At 41.3% G+C, this 16752-nt stretch overlaps 1 protein-coding gene and 1 pseudogene across 2 annotated transcripts in view; one reads left to right on the top strand and one right to left on the bottom strand.

Moving 5' to 3' along the window:
- Positions 1-16752, top strand: part of TEX11 (testis expressed 11) — a gene marked incomplete at both ends in the record, with an annotated part of 446038 nt that overhangs the window by 241969 nt on the left and 187317 nt on the right. Inside the window, 2 exons of the mRNA XM_079764448.1 lie at positions 7418-7569; positions 10801-10886. Of these exons, the coding sequence (XP_079620574.1) occupies positions 7418-7569; positions 10801-10886 (238 nt within the window). The remainder of the gene's footprint in view (positions 1-7417; positions 7570-10800; positions 10887-16752) is intronic.
- LOC307095239 (sodium/potassium-transporting ATPase subunit beta-3-like) lies at positions 1138-1928 on the bottom strand (annotated as a pseudogene). The gene has a single exon. The product of its transcript is annotated as a sodium/potassium-transporting ATPase subunit beta-3-like (transcript).

Here is a 16752-nt window from a genome sequence, read left to right as displayed (position 1 = left end):
CACTTTTATTTTCTTTTTTTCCTCCTCACACACAGGACTTCTCCCCACACATTTCCTGCAGCTGTAAAGTCACTTCATGTTGGTCAAGTACCATTTTACCCCTAAAACTTGGTTGGCATCAATATATGACAGTTAACCAGTGTTAAATATATAAAATATTTACATTGCACAGCACATTAAGCTTTAGACACTTGGCAATTAAACCACATAAAGAAATAGGACAAGACCCACATGTTCAGAATCAGGTGTTCACAGTCCCTGTCTGATGACTATACAATCGTTTCAAAGGCAGCAGAGGCAACAGGCAGTTACTTCAGAGGACATCAAACACTATGATTGGGAAGCACATTACAATGTTACCTCAGTGTCATTTACCACCCCACCTCTCAGGTGGTCTCATCTATACTGTTAAAAGGGTAATATGCTAATTAGGGTGGACATCTTCTGGACGTCCTTCCAGACAAAGCCACAGCAGCTGCAAAGGCCAAGGGCCAGCAGCTGTGGCAGCTTTGAGGGCTGAGGGCCAGTCCAGCACCACGGTCCCTTTTGCAGAGGCCGCGGGAGAAGGCAGAAGGGAGAAGGCAGCAGTGCGGGAGAAGGCTGGCACCGCGGGAGAAGGTAGAAGGGAGAAGGTGGAAGTTAGGCAGTTAGGGTGATCAGTCCAGGAGGGGACAGCAGTTAGGGGGGGTCAGGCTAGGAGGGGAGAGCAGTTAGGGGGATCTTCCCAGGAGGGGAGAGCAGTTAGGGGTATCAGGCCAGGAGGGGAGAGTAGTTTAGAGAGATCAGGCCTGGAGGGGAGACCAGTTAGGCAGTTAAGGGTATCAGGCCAGCAGGGGAGAGCAGTTAGGGGTGATGAGGCCAGCAGGGGAGCAGTTGAGGGCATCAGGAAGGCAGGCAGAGGTGGTTAGGGACGATCAGGCAGGCAGGCAGGTGAGCAGTTAGGAGCCAGTGGTTCTGGATTACAAGAGGGATCCCGGATTGGAGAGGGTGCAGGCCATGCTGAGGGGACACCCCCCCCCCCCCCGTGTACAAATTTCATGCACTGGGCCTCTGGTAATTCTAGAATGTCAGGTATGGCTGATATAAAATAAATACAGACAACACAACATTTACTCTGTGGACATATTCTAACTCCTACTATGCACACATTGTGATTTTGAATGCAACTCATCCTAAAAACTTGTCACTATCATCATAGTTTTTCAGGTTGGGTGATTCAACAATCTTGCACTCAACAGTAACTAATGGCTGTAGATAACTCGCATGCAGTTTTTTCCCCATAATATGGAAAATACTTTATGTTTATGTTTCCTTCTGGAGGATAAGCTGGTAGAGTTGTTGTGTTTTCACCCTTAGAATTACCAGTGCATTCTATCCTTGAGGCTTTAATTCAATTATTCTGTTCATTTTCACAAGAATACAAGGGTGTCCGCGGGAGTAGCTAAAGTCAGGATCATTCTCCCCACTGCATGCTTGAAGTAAGTTCAGAGGAAACTGACATGCTTCATAAACTGGACCCTTCTGTTCAAAGAGTACCCCACCAGAGAAGTTTTTGATATTCTTCTGTGCTTCCAAAGCATATGGCTTTAGAAACGTCTTAATGTCTTCAATATACCCTTTATAGGACTCTGGTTCAGACACACTAAATGAATATTCCAACGCTGTCACTGGTTTTGGAAAAACCGTGAGTCCTGGACTAGAAATCTGGTCTCAATATTTTGGAACTTCATCATTCAGAGTCTGAAGCATAACCCACATTGTGAATGTGAAGAGTGCAACCAGGAACCCATAAAAGATTAGGTAGAATAGCAAGATCAAACCCCAGCTCTTGGCGGTGCGCCCCAGGAACTCTCAGTGGTCGGGTTGTAGATGAAGAGCTTCCACTGGGCCAAGCTCTGGTTGAAGAACTTCTTGTCTTTCTTCCTCATGGTGTGCGCGTTGAGGGCGAGGGGAGCAGTGGCCCCGGGGAATGGAGGCAGCGAAGAGCGCAGCCCAGCGAAGGCTCCGGGGAGTGGAGGCAGCGAGCACAGCCCGGTGAAGGCGACTGTGGCAGAAGGTGGAACAGTCGGCCGAGGACACCTCCTCACTGCTGCAGGCATTCAAATGCGCTGAGCTGGGCTGCAGTAGCCAATCCCCACACCACTGCACCCCCTTTGTTTTCTCGTGATGGCCTTCATTTTGGTCTATTTTGTTGGATATGAGTATTGCTACTCATGTTTCTTTTCTTTTCCTTTTGCATAGAAAGTTATTTTCCATCTATTTACTCTCTCATCTTATGTGAGTCTTTTGTTCTGAGGTGACTCTCTTGTATACAGCATAAAATTGGGTTATGTTTTTGTATCATTTCAGCTACCCTATGTCTTCTGATTGGAGCATTTAATCCATTTACTTTTAAGGTTATTATTGATAGGTACTTATTTATTGCCATTTTAATTCTGTATGCCTAATTTCTCTCTGTGTTTCTTCTCATTACAGCAGTCTCTTTAGCATTTCTTCTAATACTGGCTTGGTGGTGATGTACTCCTTTAGCCTTTTTTTTCCCCCCTGGGAAGCTCGTTATTTGACCATCTATTTTGAATGATAGCCTTCTGGGTATAGTAATCTTGGTTTCTAGACCTTGCTTTCCTTTACCTTGAGTACTTCATGCCATTCCCTTCTGGTATGTAGAATTTCTGATGAGAAATCAAGTGTCAGCCATATGGGAGCTCCTTTGTAGGTAACAGTTTCCTTTTCTCTTGCTGCCTTTAAGATTCTCTCCTTGTCTTTAATTTTTGCATTTGAATTTTGATGTCTGGTTGTGGGCCTGTTTGGGTTCTTCTTGCTTGGGGTTCTCTGTGCCTTCTGAGCTTGTGAGACTTTTTCCTTTACCAGGTTAGGGAAGTTTTCTGCCATTATTTCTTCAAACACGTTCTCTAGTCCTTTCCTCCTTTCTGCCTCTTCTGGCAAACCTACTATTCGAATATTGTTACATTTCATGATGTCCCACAGCTCCCTTAAGCTGTACTCCTGTTTTTTAATTGTTTTTTCTTTTTGGTTCTGTTTGAGTGATTTTTTTCAACCCAGACTTCTAATTCACTGATTTGATCCTCAACTTCCCCTAATCTGTGTATTCCTTCAAATGTGTTCTTTATTTGTGCTATGTCATTATTTCTGTTTTCATAGTTACTATATTTTTCTCATGTTGTTGAGCATCTGTACCATCATTATTCTGAACTGTATATCAGATGAATTTCTTATCTCCATTTCATTTATGTCTTCTTCTGGAGAATTCTCTTGTTCTTTCATTTGGGGGTTGTATCTTTGTCTCCTCATTTTGGCTGCCTGTTTGAGTTTGTGACTGGGAGTTCCAGAGAGATATCTGTCTTAAGTAGATCTGCTGTGCCTCTCAGTCTCTAGTGCAGGACATTGTCAAATTCTGTTTCTGACTAATTATATCAGGCAAAGACTCAAAGCCTACAGAGACTGCCTCTGTCTACAGACTGATAGGATTCTGTCTTGAATTGCCCTCAGGCAATTGTCCACAGATATGACTATATTTTTGTACAACAGGGTGAGGCAATTCCTTCTGCCTGGAGGCTAATTGTTATTCTCAGTCTCTTAATGGGCCTCAGTAACTCCACACCGTTCAGCAAGGTGTTTTCCAATATTTTGGGTCAACTGCTTTCTCTCCAGGCAAGGCCACCTGTATAGCAAATGTCTGCATGAGAAAGATGACCTCTGCAGCATGAGGGAATGACTTAGCACTGGAAACTGGGGTATGTGCCTTCTGAGCTCTCATCTCAGAGCCCCTGATCCTGGTTTCTGTTTACACAGCTCCAGTCCACTCTGCCCTCCCTCTACCAGAGCACAAGATAAGTGGCTCCACATGGAATTTTGTGTTTTGGCCCTTTAAGAGGGTGCCTGAATTTCCTGCCATCTCTCCCTGGCAGGAAGCAACCTTGCTGCTTTTCACAGCCAGATATTGTGTGGGTACCCTTCTCAGTTTGGGTGCTCTCTGCTGAGTGGCCCTGCTTGAGGATTAGACCCCAGAGTTCTCAGTGGCAACCCCCACCCCCAGCTGAGATATCTCTCTGGAACTTCAATTGTTGTCTGTGGGGCCTGGCCAGCCTTTTCATGCCTCTGCTCCTCCTACTAGTCTCTATGAAGTCTCCCCTTTCAGTCCTCGGTTATCAGGGTTCTTTCCAGCAAGTCTTCCGTTGATTATTCAGGAAGTTTTTCTGTAGTTTAGTTGTTATTCCAGTTTTATCCTGGGAGTGCATCCATACAGCCTCCACTTACTCCACTGCTATTTTTAATATTCTCTACAGAACTCCTTTTATCTTGTAAAAGTGAAACTCTGTACCCATTAAACAGTAACTCCATATTCACCCCTACCCCCAGCTCCTTACATACAGTATTCTACATTCTTTTTCTATGAGTTTGACTAATCTAGGTAACTCAGCTTAGTGGACTCATACAGGATTTGTCTTTTTTTTGACTGGCATCTTTCACTTAGCATAATGTCCTCAAGATTCATCTGTGTTGTAACATGTCAGAATTTCCTCACTTTTTTAATTAAAAAGGTTTTGTCTTATAACAACACAAATTTATTATTCAGTTCTTTAGTCCAGAAGCATTACATCTAACCAGGCTAAAATCTAGGTGTTGGCAGGGCTGGTTTCTTTCTGGAGTCTCTGGAGGAGAATCTGTTTCCTTGACTTTTCCAGCATTTAGAGGCTACCTGCATTTCTTGACTTATGGTCCCCTTCCTCCATCATCCTCAAAGCCTACAAGGCCAGTTGAATATTCCTCAGCTCACATCACTGGGACACTCAGAATTTCCTCCCTGAATAATATCCCATTGTGTGTATATATTATATTTTGTTTATTCATTCATCCTTCAATTGAGACTTGGGTAACTTCCACCTTTTTGCTATGGTAAATAATGCTGCTATGAACATGAGTATACAGATATTTCTTTGAAACCCTGGTTTCAATTATTTGGGTTTATACTTGGATCATATGGGAATTCTATTTTAAATGTTTTAAAGAATTACCATAATGTTTTCTGTAGTGGCTGCATTATTACACATTCTCATCAATAGTGCACAAGTTTTCCAATTTTTCCACATCCTTTACAACACGTTTGTGTGTGTGTGTGTGTGTGTGTGTGTGTGTTTACATTAGCTATTGTAATGGGTGTGAGGTGGTATCTCATTATGGTTTTAATTTCCATTTCCCTAATGATTAGTGATGTTGAGTATCTTTTCATGAGATTGCTGCTATTTGTGTATCTTTTTTTTGAGAAATGTTTAGTTTAGTACTTTGCAATTGTTACTTAAATTGTTCATTTGATTTTTTTGTTATTGAGTTTTAGAAGTTCCTTAAAAATTCTGGGTATAATCCCCCTATCAGATATATGATTTGCAAATATTTTCTTCCAATCTATAGTTGCCTTTTTGCTCTGTTGATTGTATCCTTTTATATACAGAAATGCTAAATTTTGATATAGTTCAATTTTCCTATTTTTACTTTTGTTACCTGTGCTTTTGGTATCATATCCAAAAAAATCATTGCCAACTCCAATGTTGTGAAGATTTCCCCCTGTGATTTCTTCTAAGAGTTTTTATATTTTAGCTCTTCTGTTTAGGTCTTTGATCCATTTTTAGTTCATTTTTTTTTTTTTTGTATGGTATAAGGTAAAGATCCAATTCCATTCCTTTGCATGTGGATAACAGCATCATTTGTTGAAAAGACTGCTCTTTTCCCCCATTGAATGATCTTGGTACTCTTGTGGAAATCTATTTGACCATATGTACAGGAATTTATTTCTGGACTCTATATCCTACTTCATTGGTGCATATATCTTTATGCCAGCACCACACTGTTTTGATTACTATATCTTTGCAGTAAACTTTGAAATCAGGAAGTATGAGTCCTCTAGCCTTGTTTTCCTGTTTAAGGATTGATTTGGCTCTTCAGAGTCCTGTGAGATTCCATATGAATTTTAAGATGGAGTTTTTTATTTTTGTAAAAGATGTCATTGGGATTTTTATAGGGATTGCATTAAATCTATAGGTTGCTTTAGGAGTATTAACATCTTAACAATAATAACTCTTCCAATCCATGAACTGCTTGAATTTTTAAATAATCAAAATATACTGGTATTCAAGCAAAATAGAGGCAGATTCATAGATGGAGAGCAGGCAGGCAGCCCTGGGGGTGTGTTAAGGGAGTGGATGGATTGAGCAAAAAAGAGAGAGAGAGAACTCATGGACAAGAGCAATAGTGTGGTGATTGCAAGGGTGCAGGGAAATGGGTGGAGGTTGAAGAAGGCATAGAGGGGATAAATGGTGATGGAAAATGAAATAAAATAAAATTTTAAAAAAGAAAATAAACAATTAAAATATATGTATATGTATTATTTGTGTAATCAAGCACAGGTAAATATAAGGAGTTTTTGGCAGAGGAAACTGGTAAATTTTGTTTTTCTGTTTAGTTTTATTGAGATACTTGAGGCCCGGTGCATGGATTTGTGCACAGGTGGGGTCCCTAGGCCTGGTTTGCAGAGATTGGGCCAAAACTGGCTCTCCAACAACCTCTGAGGGGTCCCGGATTGTGAGAGCACAGGCCAGGCCGAGGGACCCCACCAGTGCATGATCAGGGCCGGGGAGGGACCTTGGGAGGGCTCTAGGGTGTGTCCAGCCCATCTTGCCCAGTCCTGATCAGCCAGCAGCAAGCTGACCTACCGGTCAGAGCGTCTGCCCCCTGGTGGTCAGTGTGCATCATAGCAACTGGTCGAATGGTTGAACAGACAGAGGGATTATTAGCATATTAGCCTTCTCTCTCGAGAGAGAGAGAGAGAGAGAGAGAGAGAGAGAGAGAGTGAGAGAGAGAGAAATGACATTCAGCACTGTATAAGTTTAAAGGTGTATAGCATAATGACTTCAGAAGGTGGTCCAAAAGTACAAACTTCCATTTACAAGATAAATAAATACTAGAGAAGTACTGTTCAACATGGTGACTATAATTATGGTGTATTTGAAAGTTGCTAAGAGAGTAAATTCTAAACATTCTCATCACAAGTGACTGGTAAATTTCTAATGTCAGTTCATGTATCTTCACTGGATCACATGACCCAGTTTTTATAAATTAGTATCATTTCTGGAAAAAAAGCATAAATAAAATATTAGGAGAGAGATGACTACCTGACTGTAGGTGTTCATGAAAATAAAATATTTGTGGTCTAATAAATTAAACAGAAATTGAATTAAATGTGTTTTTTTTACAAATAGGCTTATTTAATTATTTAGTGATATTACTTAAGCTCAGATATAGTTTTATCTTGACTTTTGCTCATACCCAAATAAGCTTTGGTCCCATTGATTAAAAAAAGTTATTCTATTCACACCACTTACGACTTTGTTTCATTGAACAGAGAATTTGTTGGATTTCGTTTCCTGAAGATTATCTGTGAACATTTTAAGTCATCAGAAAATATTGGAAAAGCTTTATTGCTCCACATTGACATACTTTTACAAAGGAAGGAAGAACTGCTTGCCAAGGAAAAGATTGAAGAAATCATTGTAGGTCAGTAGGATTTCTACAGATGTTTTAGAAAGGTGTTAACATTGTAGGTCAGTAGGATTTCTACAGATGTTTTAGAAAGGTGTTAACATGCATGTATTTCGAAGGTAGATGTCAGATCAGTAGTGAAATACTCAGGTCAACATACCAGTATTTTTCCTTTTTCTCATTCCTTTTTTACCCTCTAATAACCTATAACTATAATACCTCACTTATCCAGATTTCACTTGTTTGGCAAGTTAGAATGAGGAACTAAGCAAAAATAACAAAACATCAACAAAAACAGATAAACCTCTGAGCTTAAAACTCATGACTCATGTGCAGTAGAAAATTGTGATGTTAGAAGCCTAATTTCTTGTTTCCAGTTTGATCTCAAATAAGCTCTATGCCTTTGAGAAAATCAATAGTATCTCTGGATCTTGTTTTTCCCAACTATGAAATGAAAATAGTGGACTATAATTCCTGGTTGTTAACTTCTATTTAAGCAGTAGCATCCTTTTGTGATGCTATCTTATATGAACCCTGTCCCTAGAGTTAGTTTAGTTAAAGCAGAGATATAGAGCCAAATCTTAGCATTCTCTTAACCCCCACCTGTCTGTAGACTCCTATATCCTGAAGAACACAGATAGTATGATCCCTTTCTTAGAAAATTCTCATCCCAATCTCTTCTTCCAACTCTACATATATATAGAGATATAGTTACTAAATGTTAACATTGGAATTTACTCTGAGTAATGGCATTTTAGGTAATTTCTTTATATTTTACTAGATTGCTTGTGTTTTATAAGCATGTATCATGTTTTTATAAAAACATAGTTATTGATATATTGATATTTTTAAAATATAGTTTATTGATTTTTAGAGCAAGAGGAAGGGAGAAGAGAGATACATCAATGTGAGAATATAACATCAATCAGCTGCCTCTTACATGCCCCCTACTGGGTACCGAGCCTGCAACCCAGGCATGTACCTTGACCATGAATCAAACCAGCAACCTTTTGGTATATGGATGATGCCCAACCAACTGAGCTACATTGCCCAGGGCTAGTTATTGATAATGTTTTAAAAGGAAATCTTTCGAGCAGCGGTCACCAACCTTTTGGACCTCATGGACCACCAGTGGTCCGTGGACCACCGGTTGGCAACCACTACTCAAAAGGTTTCCTTAAACCAGCAGTAGCCAACCTATTGGACCTCACGGACCACCAGTGGTCCGCGGACCATCTGTTGGTGACCGCTGGACTAGATAATCTCTAAGAGCCTTTTGAACTCTAGATTCTATGAAACATATTTTACTGATGACACCCTCCCTCCAGACCCTCACTAAGAATCTAGTTATTTTTAGACTCAATTTTAATTTTTAATTGATATTTTATAGAGAGAGAAATAGAAACATCCATGAGAGAGAAACATCAACTTCGATTGGCTGCCTCCTGCATGCCCTCCACTGGGATCAAGCCCACAAACCAGGCATGTGCCCTGACGGGGAAACAAACGACCAACCTTTCAGTGCAAGGGATGATGCCCAATGAGCTGAGCCACACCAACAAGGGCCAACCCTTAGCATTTTAATGGTAACATATTAAAAAGAGTGAAAGGGCGCTAGCTGGTTTGGTTCAATGGATAGAGCATTAGCCTGTGGACTGAACAGTCCTGGGTTTGATTCCTGGTCAAGAGCACATGCCCGGGTTGTGGGCTCGATCCTCAGTGTGGGGCATTCAGGAGGCAGCCAATCAAAGATTCTTTTTCATCATTGATGTTTCTATCTCTCTCTCTCCCTCTCCCTTCCTCTTTGAAATCAATAAAAATATATTTTAGAAAAAGAGTGAAAGGGCCTGGCCAATGTGGCTCAGTGGTTGAGCACTGACCCAGAAACCAATAGGTCACTAGTTCGATTCCCGGTCAGAGCACATGCTGAGGTTGTGGGCTCGATCCCTACTAGGAGGTGTACAGAAAGCAGCTGATCGATGATGTTTCTCTCTCATTGATGTTTCTATCTCTCTATCCCTCTCCCTTCCTCTCTAAAAATCAATAAGACGTTAAAAAGACATTTTTAAAAAGAGTTAAGGGTCTACAGAGAAATATATGGCTAACCTGACCATAAGATAGGAAAAAAAACCTCTACAAATTTATAAAACAGTTTTAAACATTAAAAAATATATAATAATCTGTACTATATTCTATAGTAATATCCAAAGGCATCACTGTGATATATTAATAGTATAACAAAATACAGTACTTGTTATTATTGTTGACTTTGAATGGTCAAGCAATGGTTAAAATGTGCTTCAGAAAACTAAAAATTATGTTTAGAAAACATAATTCATGAAACATAATTTTAGAAAAAATAATGAAATTACTTAGAATTTTTAAAATAAAAAATGTTTTATGTTTAATAAAAGTAAACTGTCAGTCAACTAGAAAACTTGGTTATCCAGAATAATTAATTTTCCTAAGATTACATTCAGGGAATCTTAGTTTTATTGTGATATCGGATTATACACTTACACTCCCTAAGTATTATAACATTTTACTCTCATGTGGGTATTTTTAACTAAGTCATGGCACAAACTATATCTGCTGACTAGGCTTGGGTGTCAGAGACTCTCAGTCTCTAATCAAGACTTTGCAGAAATTTATAGTGCCAAAGGGGTGAAAGAGAAGTGGGTATAGAATTATATTATTGTTTTAAACTTTATGTTAATATGTGTTAATATATTTGAACCCTGTAAATGTCTAGACAACAAACAATCAGACACAAGTTACAATTTAAAGTAATAAAGTTTATGTGTAAACATTGTCTTAAAGTATTTTACAAAGGCTTTAAGGTATAATGGGCCTTTCTTGTGAACTTGATGTGATCTGGTTAATACATAATAAACATTTCTTATTAATGATTTCTAGCATTGCTGTCTGTTCATTCACAATAACATTAAGATACCAGATGATGATCAAATTTGGAACATGGGAAATACATTAAAGAGAGACTAGGTTGGAAAACTATCACAGATAGATGGGTGAATTACTGTGAATCTACCAAACTCTGATTGTATTGTATAATCAATCAGTTTTGCTAGTAAATCTAAAATTGATTATAAAAACCTGTCTAAATGTGATTCTGTTTGTAGCCATTACTTAAAGATTATAAGGTCTGAATATAGTTAGCTCTTTCATTTAATGTAATAGATCTTGATTCTTGTTTCTAGATATTGAGGTTGTTTGTTTGTTTTTTAGGTCAGCAAACAGGAAGACCACTGCCAACAGGATTAGTAGGCTATTTACACAACATTCTGTGGAAAAAAGCTTACAGAAGTTTTCAGGTTTGAGAATAATTTGTTTTCATTTTTTTAATATTCTTTCTCAACCCTAATAAATGAAACAGTATGTTGACTATAAAAATCATAGAGCATCAAATACTTTAATAATATCTCTATTTATTATTCATAATGTAGACTATTAATTGGCATTGGACAAGAATTTATTTTAAAATACTAAGATGTGATTCATTCCCATTGGGTACTTACAATGTAGGGAAATTAAGCTATAGAAAAGTAATTTAACATGAAGAATGAGAAACTCCAAGGGATTTTATTCCTTTTAAAAATTGTGGTGTGGCATGGCTGGTGTTGCTCAGTGGTTGAGCATCAACCTATGAACCAGGAGGTCATGGTTCGATTCATGCTCAGGACACAGGCCTGAGTTGCAGGCTCGGTCCCCAGTAGGGGGTGGGCAGGAGGCAGCCGATCAATGATTCTCTCTCATCATTGATGTTTCTGTCTCTCCCTCTTCCTTCCTCTCTGAAATCAATAAAAATATTGTTAAAAATTGTGGTATGGCCCTAACTGGTTTGGCTCAGTGGATAGAGCATCGGCCTGTGGACTGAAGTGTCCCAGGTTCGATTGTGGTCAAAGGCATGTACCTTGGATGCAGGCACATCCCCAGTAGGGAGTGTGCAGGAGGCAGCTGATTGATGTTTCTCTCTTATCGATGTTTCTAACTCACTATACCTCTCGCTTCCTCTCTGTAAAAAATCAAAAATATATTTTTAAAAAATTGTGGTATGAAGCACAGAAGATTTTTAGGCCAGTGAAAATACTTTGAATGCTGCTATAAAGATGGATAGATATCATTATACATTTGTCTAAACCCATAGAATGTACAACACCAGGTGTGAACCGTATTGTAAACTATGGACTTTGGGTGATTATGATGTGTCAATGTACTTTCATTAGTAACAAATGTAAGGCTTTGGTGGAGGATTTTTAAAATATATATATATATTATTGATTTGTTTTTAGAGAGAGAGGAAGGGAGAGTGATAGAGGGATAGAAACATCACTGAGAGAGAAACGTTATCAATTGTCTGCCTCCTACATCCCCCCTACTGGGGATAGAGCCCACAACCCAGGCATGTAGCCTGACTAGGATCAAACTAGGTGACCTCTTGGTTCCTGGGTCAATGCTCAGCTTCTCAGCAACACTAGCCAGACTGCTGGAGGATTTTTTTTTTGGGGGGGGGGGTCCTCGATCAGAAGGACTTGGGCCCCAGGTGGAGGATGTTTAATGGAGAGGCTATGCATGTGTAGGAGCAGGGGTTTCATAGCAAATCTCTGTACATTCCTCTCAATTTTGCTATGAATCTAAAACTGTTCTAAAAAAAACTTTATAAAGTTGTGGTACAATAAAAAATACAAAAGGGTAGTAATATATTTTCTCTTTGCAAACCAATCCAGGTTTACTGAAACTACAGATATTTTATGTTTATTCATTTTTGTTAATCCTCACCCAAGGATATTTTTTCCATTGATTTTTAGAGAGAGTGGAAAGGAGGGAGGGAGAGGAAGGGAGAGAGCAAGAGAAGCATCAATGTGAGAGAAACACATCAATTGGTTGCCTCCCACAGGTGCTCCAACTGGGGCCGGAGATCTATCCTGCAACTCGGGTGCGTGTCCATGACTGGGAATCAAGCCCACAAACTTTCTGTACCAGAGCTGATGCTCTGACCACTGAACACCACCAGCAAAGGCCAGATAAGACTTTTTAAAGTATAGTTATTCATAATCTAATCACTTGTAAAAATTTTGGTACGTATGCATTTGTGTGTATGAATAAAAAAGGATATAGAATAATCAACCAGGAGGAACCAAGATGGCGGCAAAGTTAAACAACTAATCTGCTGCCTCGCACAACAATTTCAAAAATTCAACTAAAAGACAAAACGTCTACCACCCAGAACCACGGGAAAGCTGGCTGAGTGGTAGATTTACAACTAAGGAGAGAAAGGAGCACAAACGTTGAAAAGCTGAGTGAGGTACTGAGGCGCGAATCAGGCTGGAGGCAGATGACTGGGTGCGCAGCTTTTCTTCAACCCGCAGGGAGACAAGCTCCCAATCACTCTGAAATCCAGTTTTTGGGGACACGCGGGGGACCCAGACACCTACGGGGAGAAGCTGGACTCTCGACCATCGGGTCAGAAAGTGAGAGTGACTTTTTTGCAGAGGTGCGCCCAGCAATCAGTGTTTACTGCGCTGGAGCGTGGGACTCAGGGACTTGGAAACGCCGAAAGGCAGAGAGGGCTGAAGGCAGCCATCGCAGTTTGCGATGCCCTAGCCTAGTGACGCCCTGAGACCCCGCCCCGCCCTGAGGCCCCGCCTCGCACATTCTACAAACCCGACCAGGCTCCACACAGCAGCTTTTGCATATAAATGGCCTGTTCTGTGGCAGCTTAACCAAATAAACTGCAGCTCCAGTCAGACTGCTCCAAAACCGCCCAAGCAAAAGAGGAGAGAACTAGTCCTTGCTGTAGCTCCTGCTGGGGGACACACAGTACACAAGGATACACCAAGAGTGTCCACCTCAGGTAACTGGGAGGCTGACCCGTTGAACTAATAGGACACCTAGTACACAAAGTTACCCTACCAACTCAGGGAAGCAGCGAAAATGAGGAGGCAAGGAAACATCACAAACCAAAGAAATGGAAGAGAACAAGCGACTGGACATAGAGTTCAAAACCACGGTTATAAAGTTTTTCAAGAATTTCATGGAAAAGGCTGATAAATTTAATGAGACCCTTGAGTATATGAAAAAGGACCAACTAGAAATTAAACATACACTGACTGAAATAAAAAATATTATACAGAGACCCAACAGCAGACTAGAGGATCGCAAGAATCAACTCAAAGATTTGGAATACAAAGAGGCCAAGGACACTCCTCCAGAGAAGCAAGAAGAGAAGAGAATTCAGAAAGTTGAAGATAGTGTAAGAAGCCTCTGGGACAACTTCAAGCGAACCAACATCAGAATTATGGCGGTACCAGAAGAAGAGAGAGAGCAAGATGCTGAAAATCTATTTGAAGAAATAATGAATGAAAACTTCTCCCACCTGATGAAAGAAATAGACTTACAAGTCCAGGAAGCACACAGAACCCCAAACAAAAGGAATCCAAAGAGGACCACACCAAGACACATCATAATTAAAATGCCAAGGGCAAAAGACAAAGAGAGAATCTTACAAGCAGCAAGAGAAAAACAGTTAGTTACCTACAAGGGAGCACCCATACGATTATCAGCTAATTTCTCAACAGAAACTATTCAGGCCAGACGGGAGTGGCAAGAAATATTCAAAGTGATGAATAGCAGGAACCTACAACCAAGACTACTCTACCCAGCAAAGTTATCATTCAGAATTGAAGGGCAGATAAAGAGCTTCACAGATAAGAAAAAGCTAAAGGAGTTCATCACCACCAAACCAGTATTATATGAAATGCTGAAAGGTATTCTTTAAAAAGAGGAAAAAGAAGAAGAAAGATAAAAATTATGAACAACAAATACATATCTATCAACAAGTGAATCTAAAAGTCAAGAGAATTAAAAATCTGAGGAACAGAATAAACTGGTGAACATAATAGAATCAGGCATAGAATGGGAGTGGATTGATAATTCTCAGGGGGAAAGGGGTGTCTATGTGGGGAGTACGGGAAGAGACTGGACAAAAATCATACACCTATGGATAAGGACAGCGGGGGGGAGGTAAGGGCAGAGGGGGCGTGGGAACGGGGTGGTAGGGAGATATGGGGGGAAAAAAGAGAAACAATTGTAATCTGAAAAAAGGATATAATGTTTTTTAAAAGTTACAGTGGATTTCCACTTCCAACCAAGATGTAACAGTGACCACATTTCTGTCTTTGCTTGAACACACCCTCCCTCAAATAAAAAAAGATAAAATACATGAAAAAAAAATTTTAGACACTGCCTATCAGACAAGGGAGTGCTCTCTGGGAGATAGGAAATGAACAAGGTGAGCACTGTTGTGGTACAGCTTACTGCCTTGAGTTTCCAGACTGTAGTATAGGAAGAGGAACTGAAGTGGGTCCTTGCAGGCTTTCTTATTTGAGAAGATGGAACTGAGAATCTGGGAGAGCAAAGCAGCTAAAGTTTATAGAGCAGAATACCAGAGATCAGAATATAGCATATAAAGACAACCCCAGAAATCAGAGAGTCCTCCTCCAATGTTTAGCAGAGTACTGATCAGGATAGTTTGGAATGAAAATATCTAAGTCAGGGGAATAACATCTAAAATTATTAGAGGTGGTCAGATGGAAAGATGGCAACCAGCAGGAAGGTAGGGAGGGAGAGTGTGTGAGAGAGTGAGGGAGTGATAGAGGTGTGTATGGACGTGTGTGGGTGTGTATGTGAGTGAAATAGGGACAGTTAGACCCTGCAGTTCTTCCAGGGGTCTGCGAATCCAGGCAGTCTTAGACGGAAAAATCCTGCTGCCACCGCAAACACTTCAGGGAGGACACCAGCGGCACAGAGACCACACCATCTTGAAGAACAGTACTGCTTGAGACTAGAATCCTAGCCTCGCCACCACCCAGTCTGGTCTCAGAAGCAAACCAGGACCCTACAGCCACTCTGGTAAAATACCTGTGATAACTACTGCAGACCCAGGGACACCAAAACTCCAGGCACCACAGCCGCAGATTTCTGTGAGTCACAAAGCCAATCCCTCTCCCCTGCTGCCCCCCGCAGCAGCGACATAGAAACTACCAGACCCCAGCCACACAATAAGGCTTTCTGCACACACAAAGCAGTAGCAACTCTGCCTGACTTTGAGCCTTGGTGTCGGACACGGGAAATTTGTTTCCCGCGACTCGTCTCCATGCCCAGGCAGGGAGACTGGGCTGAATTTGAGCCTAGCTGATCATCCTTAGGGAGGTAGTTTTCTCTGACCAGATCCCGCGCCCATGCAGGGCAGGGAGACAGCGCTGAACTTGAGCCGGACTTGCGAACTCGGGGAATTTGTTTCCCACAACTCTTCTCCACGCCCAGGTAGGAAGGCAGTCCTGAATTTGAGCATAGGCTCACGACCTTGGGCAGATTGTTTTCTGTGACCAGATCCTGCACCCACTCAGGGAGACAGCGCTGAATTTGAGCCTGGGGGTGCAAACTCAGGGAGTTTGTTTCCCATGACCATACCCTGCACCTTAGCAGAGAGGCTGCGCTGAATTTGAACCTGGATGTGTGGACTCGGGGAGTTTGTTCCCCACGACCAGACCCTGTTCCCACACAGGGAGGCAGTGCTGAATTTGAGCCTGGGTGCATGGACACGGGGAGTTTGTTTTCCACAGTGCACACCCACATGACCAGACCCCACACCCACACTAAGTGGCAGTGCCACCTGACTTTGATTCGGAGCAAGCGCACACAGAAGGCTGTTTACCACAGGGTAGAAGTGGACCTCCTGCCAACACAGTGCAACTGAGCAACCCGGTCTCCCAAGCAGATCGGGACCCTGAATCTCCATGCAAGAGGCAGCAATGAGCACCAGTGACTAGACTCTGTTCCTCATTGCATGTGCCTGGTATCCCTGATTCCCAGTACATTCACACTAAGAGCCAGTGACTCTAATCCTGGGCGCATGTGCACACAGAGACCCTGATTCTCACTGCAAGGTAGCACCAAGCAACAGAGATTCTGATACTCGATTTTCGGCATGGACACAGGGAGCCTCTGACTCCTGGCACACAATAGGAGAATTTGATTTTTGGCTCACGCCAGTGGGTTCTCTGTTTCAACATGGCGCAGGCCACACTAAGTCCCTGATTCTAGGTGCACACACGAGGCCACACTAAGTGCCTGTGACTCTGACCCAGGGCGAGCGTGGCTCCCACTAACCCACAGCAA

The sequence above is a fragment of the Cnephaeus nilssonii genome, assembly GCF_951640355.1.
Source record: "Cnephaeus nilssonii genome assembly, chromosome: X".
NCBI classification, from domain to species: domain Eukaryota; kingdom Metazoa; phylum Chordata; class Mammalia; order Chiroptera; family Vespertilionidae; genus Cnephaeus; species Cnephaeus nilssonii.
The sequence above is the reverse complement of the archived record's forward strand: the minus strand, read 5'-3'. Positions and strand labels throughout refer to the sequence as shown.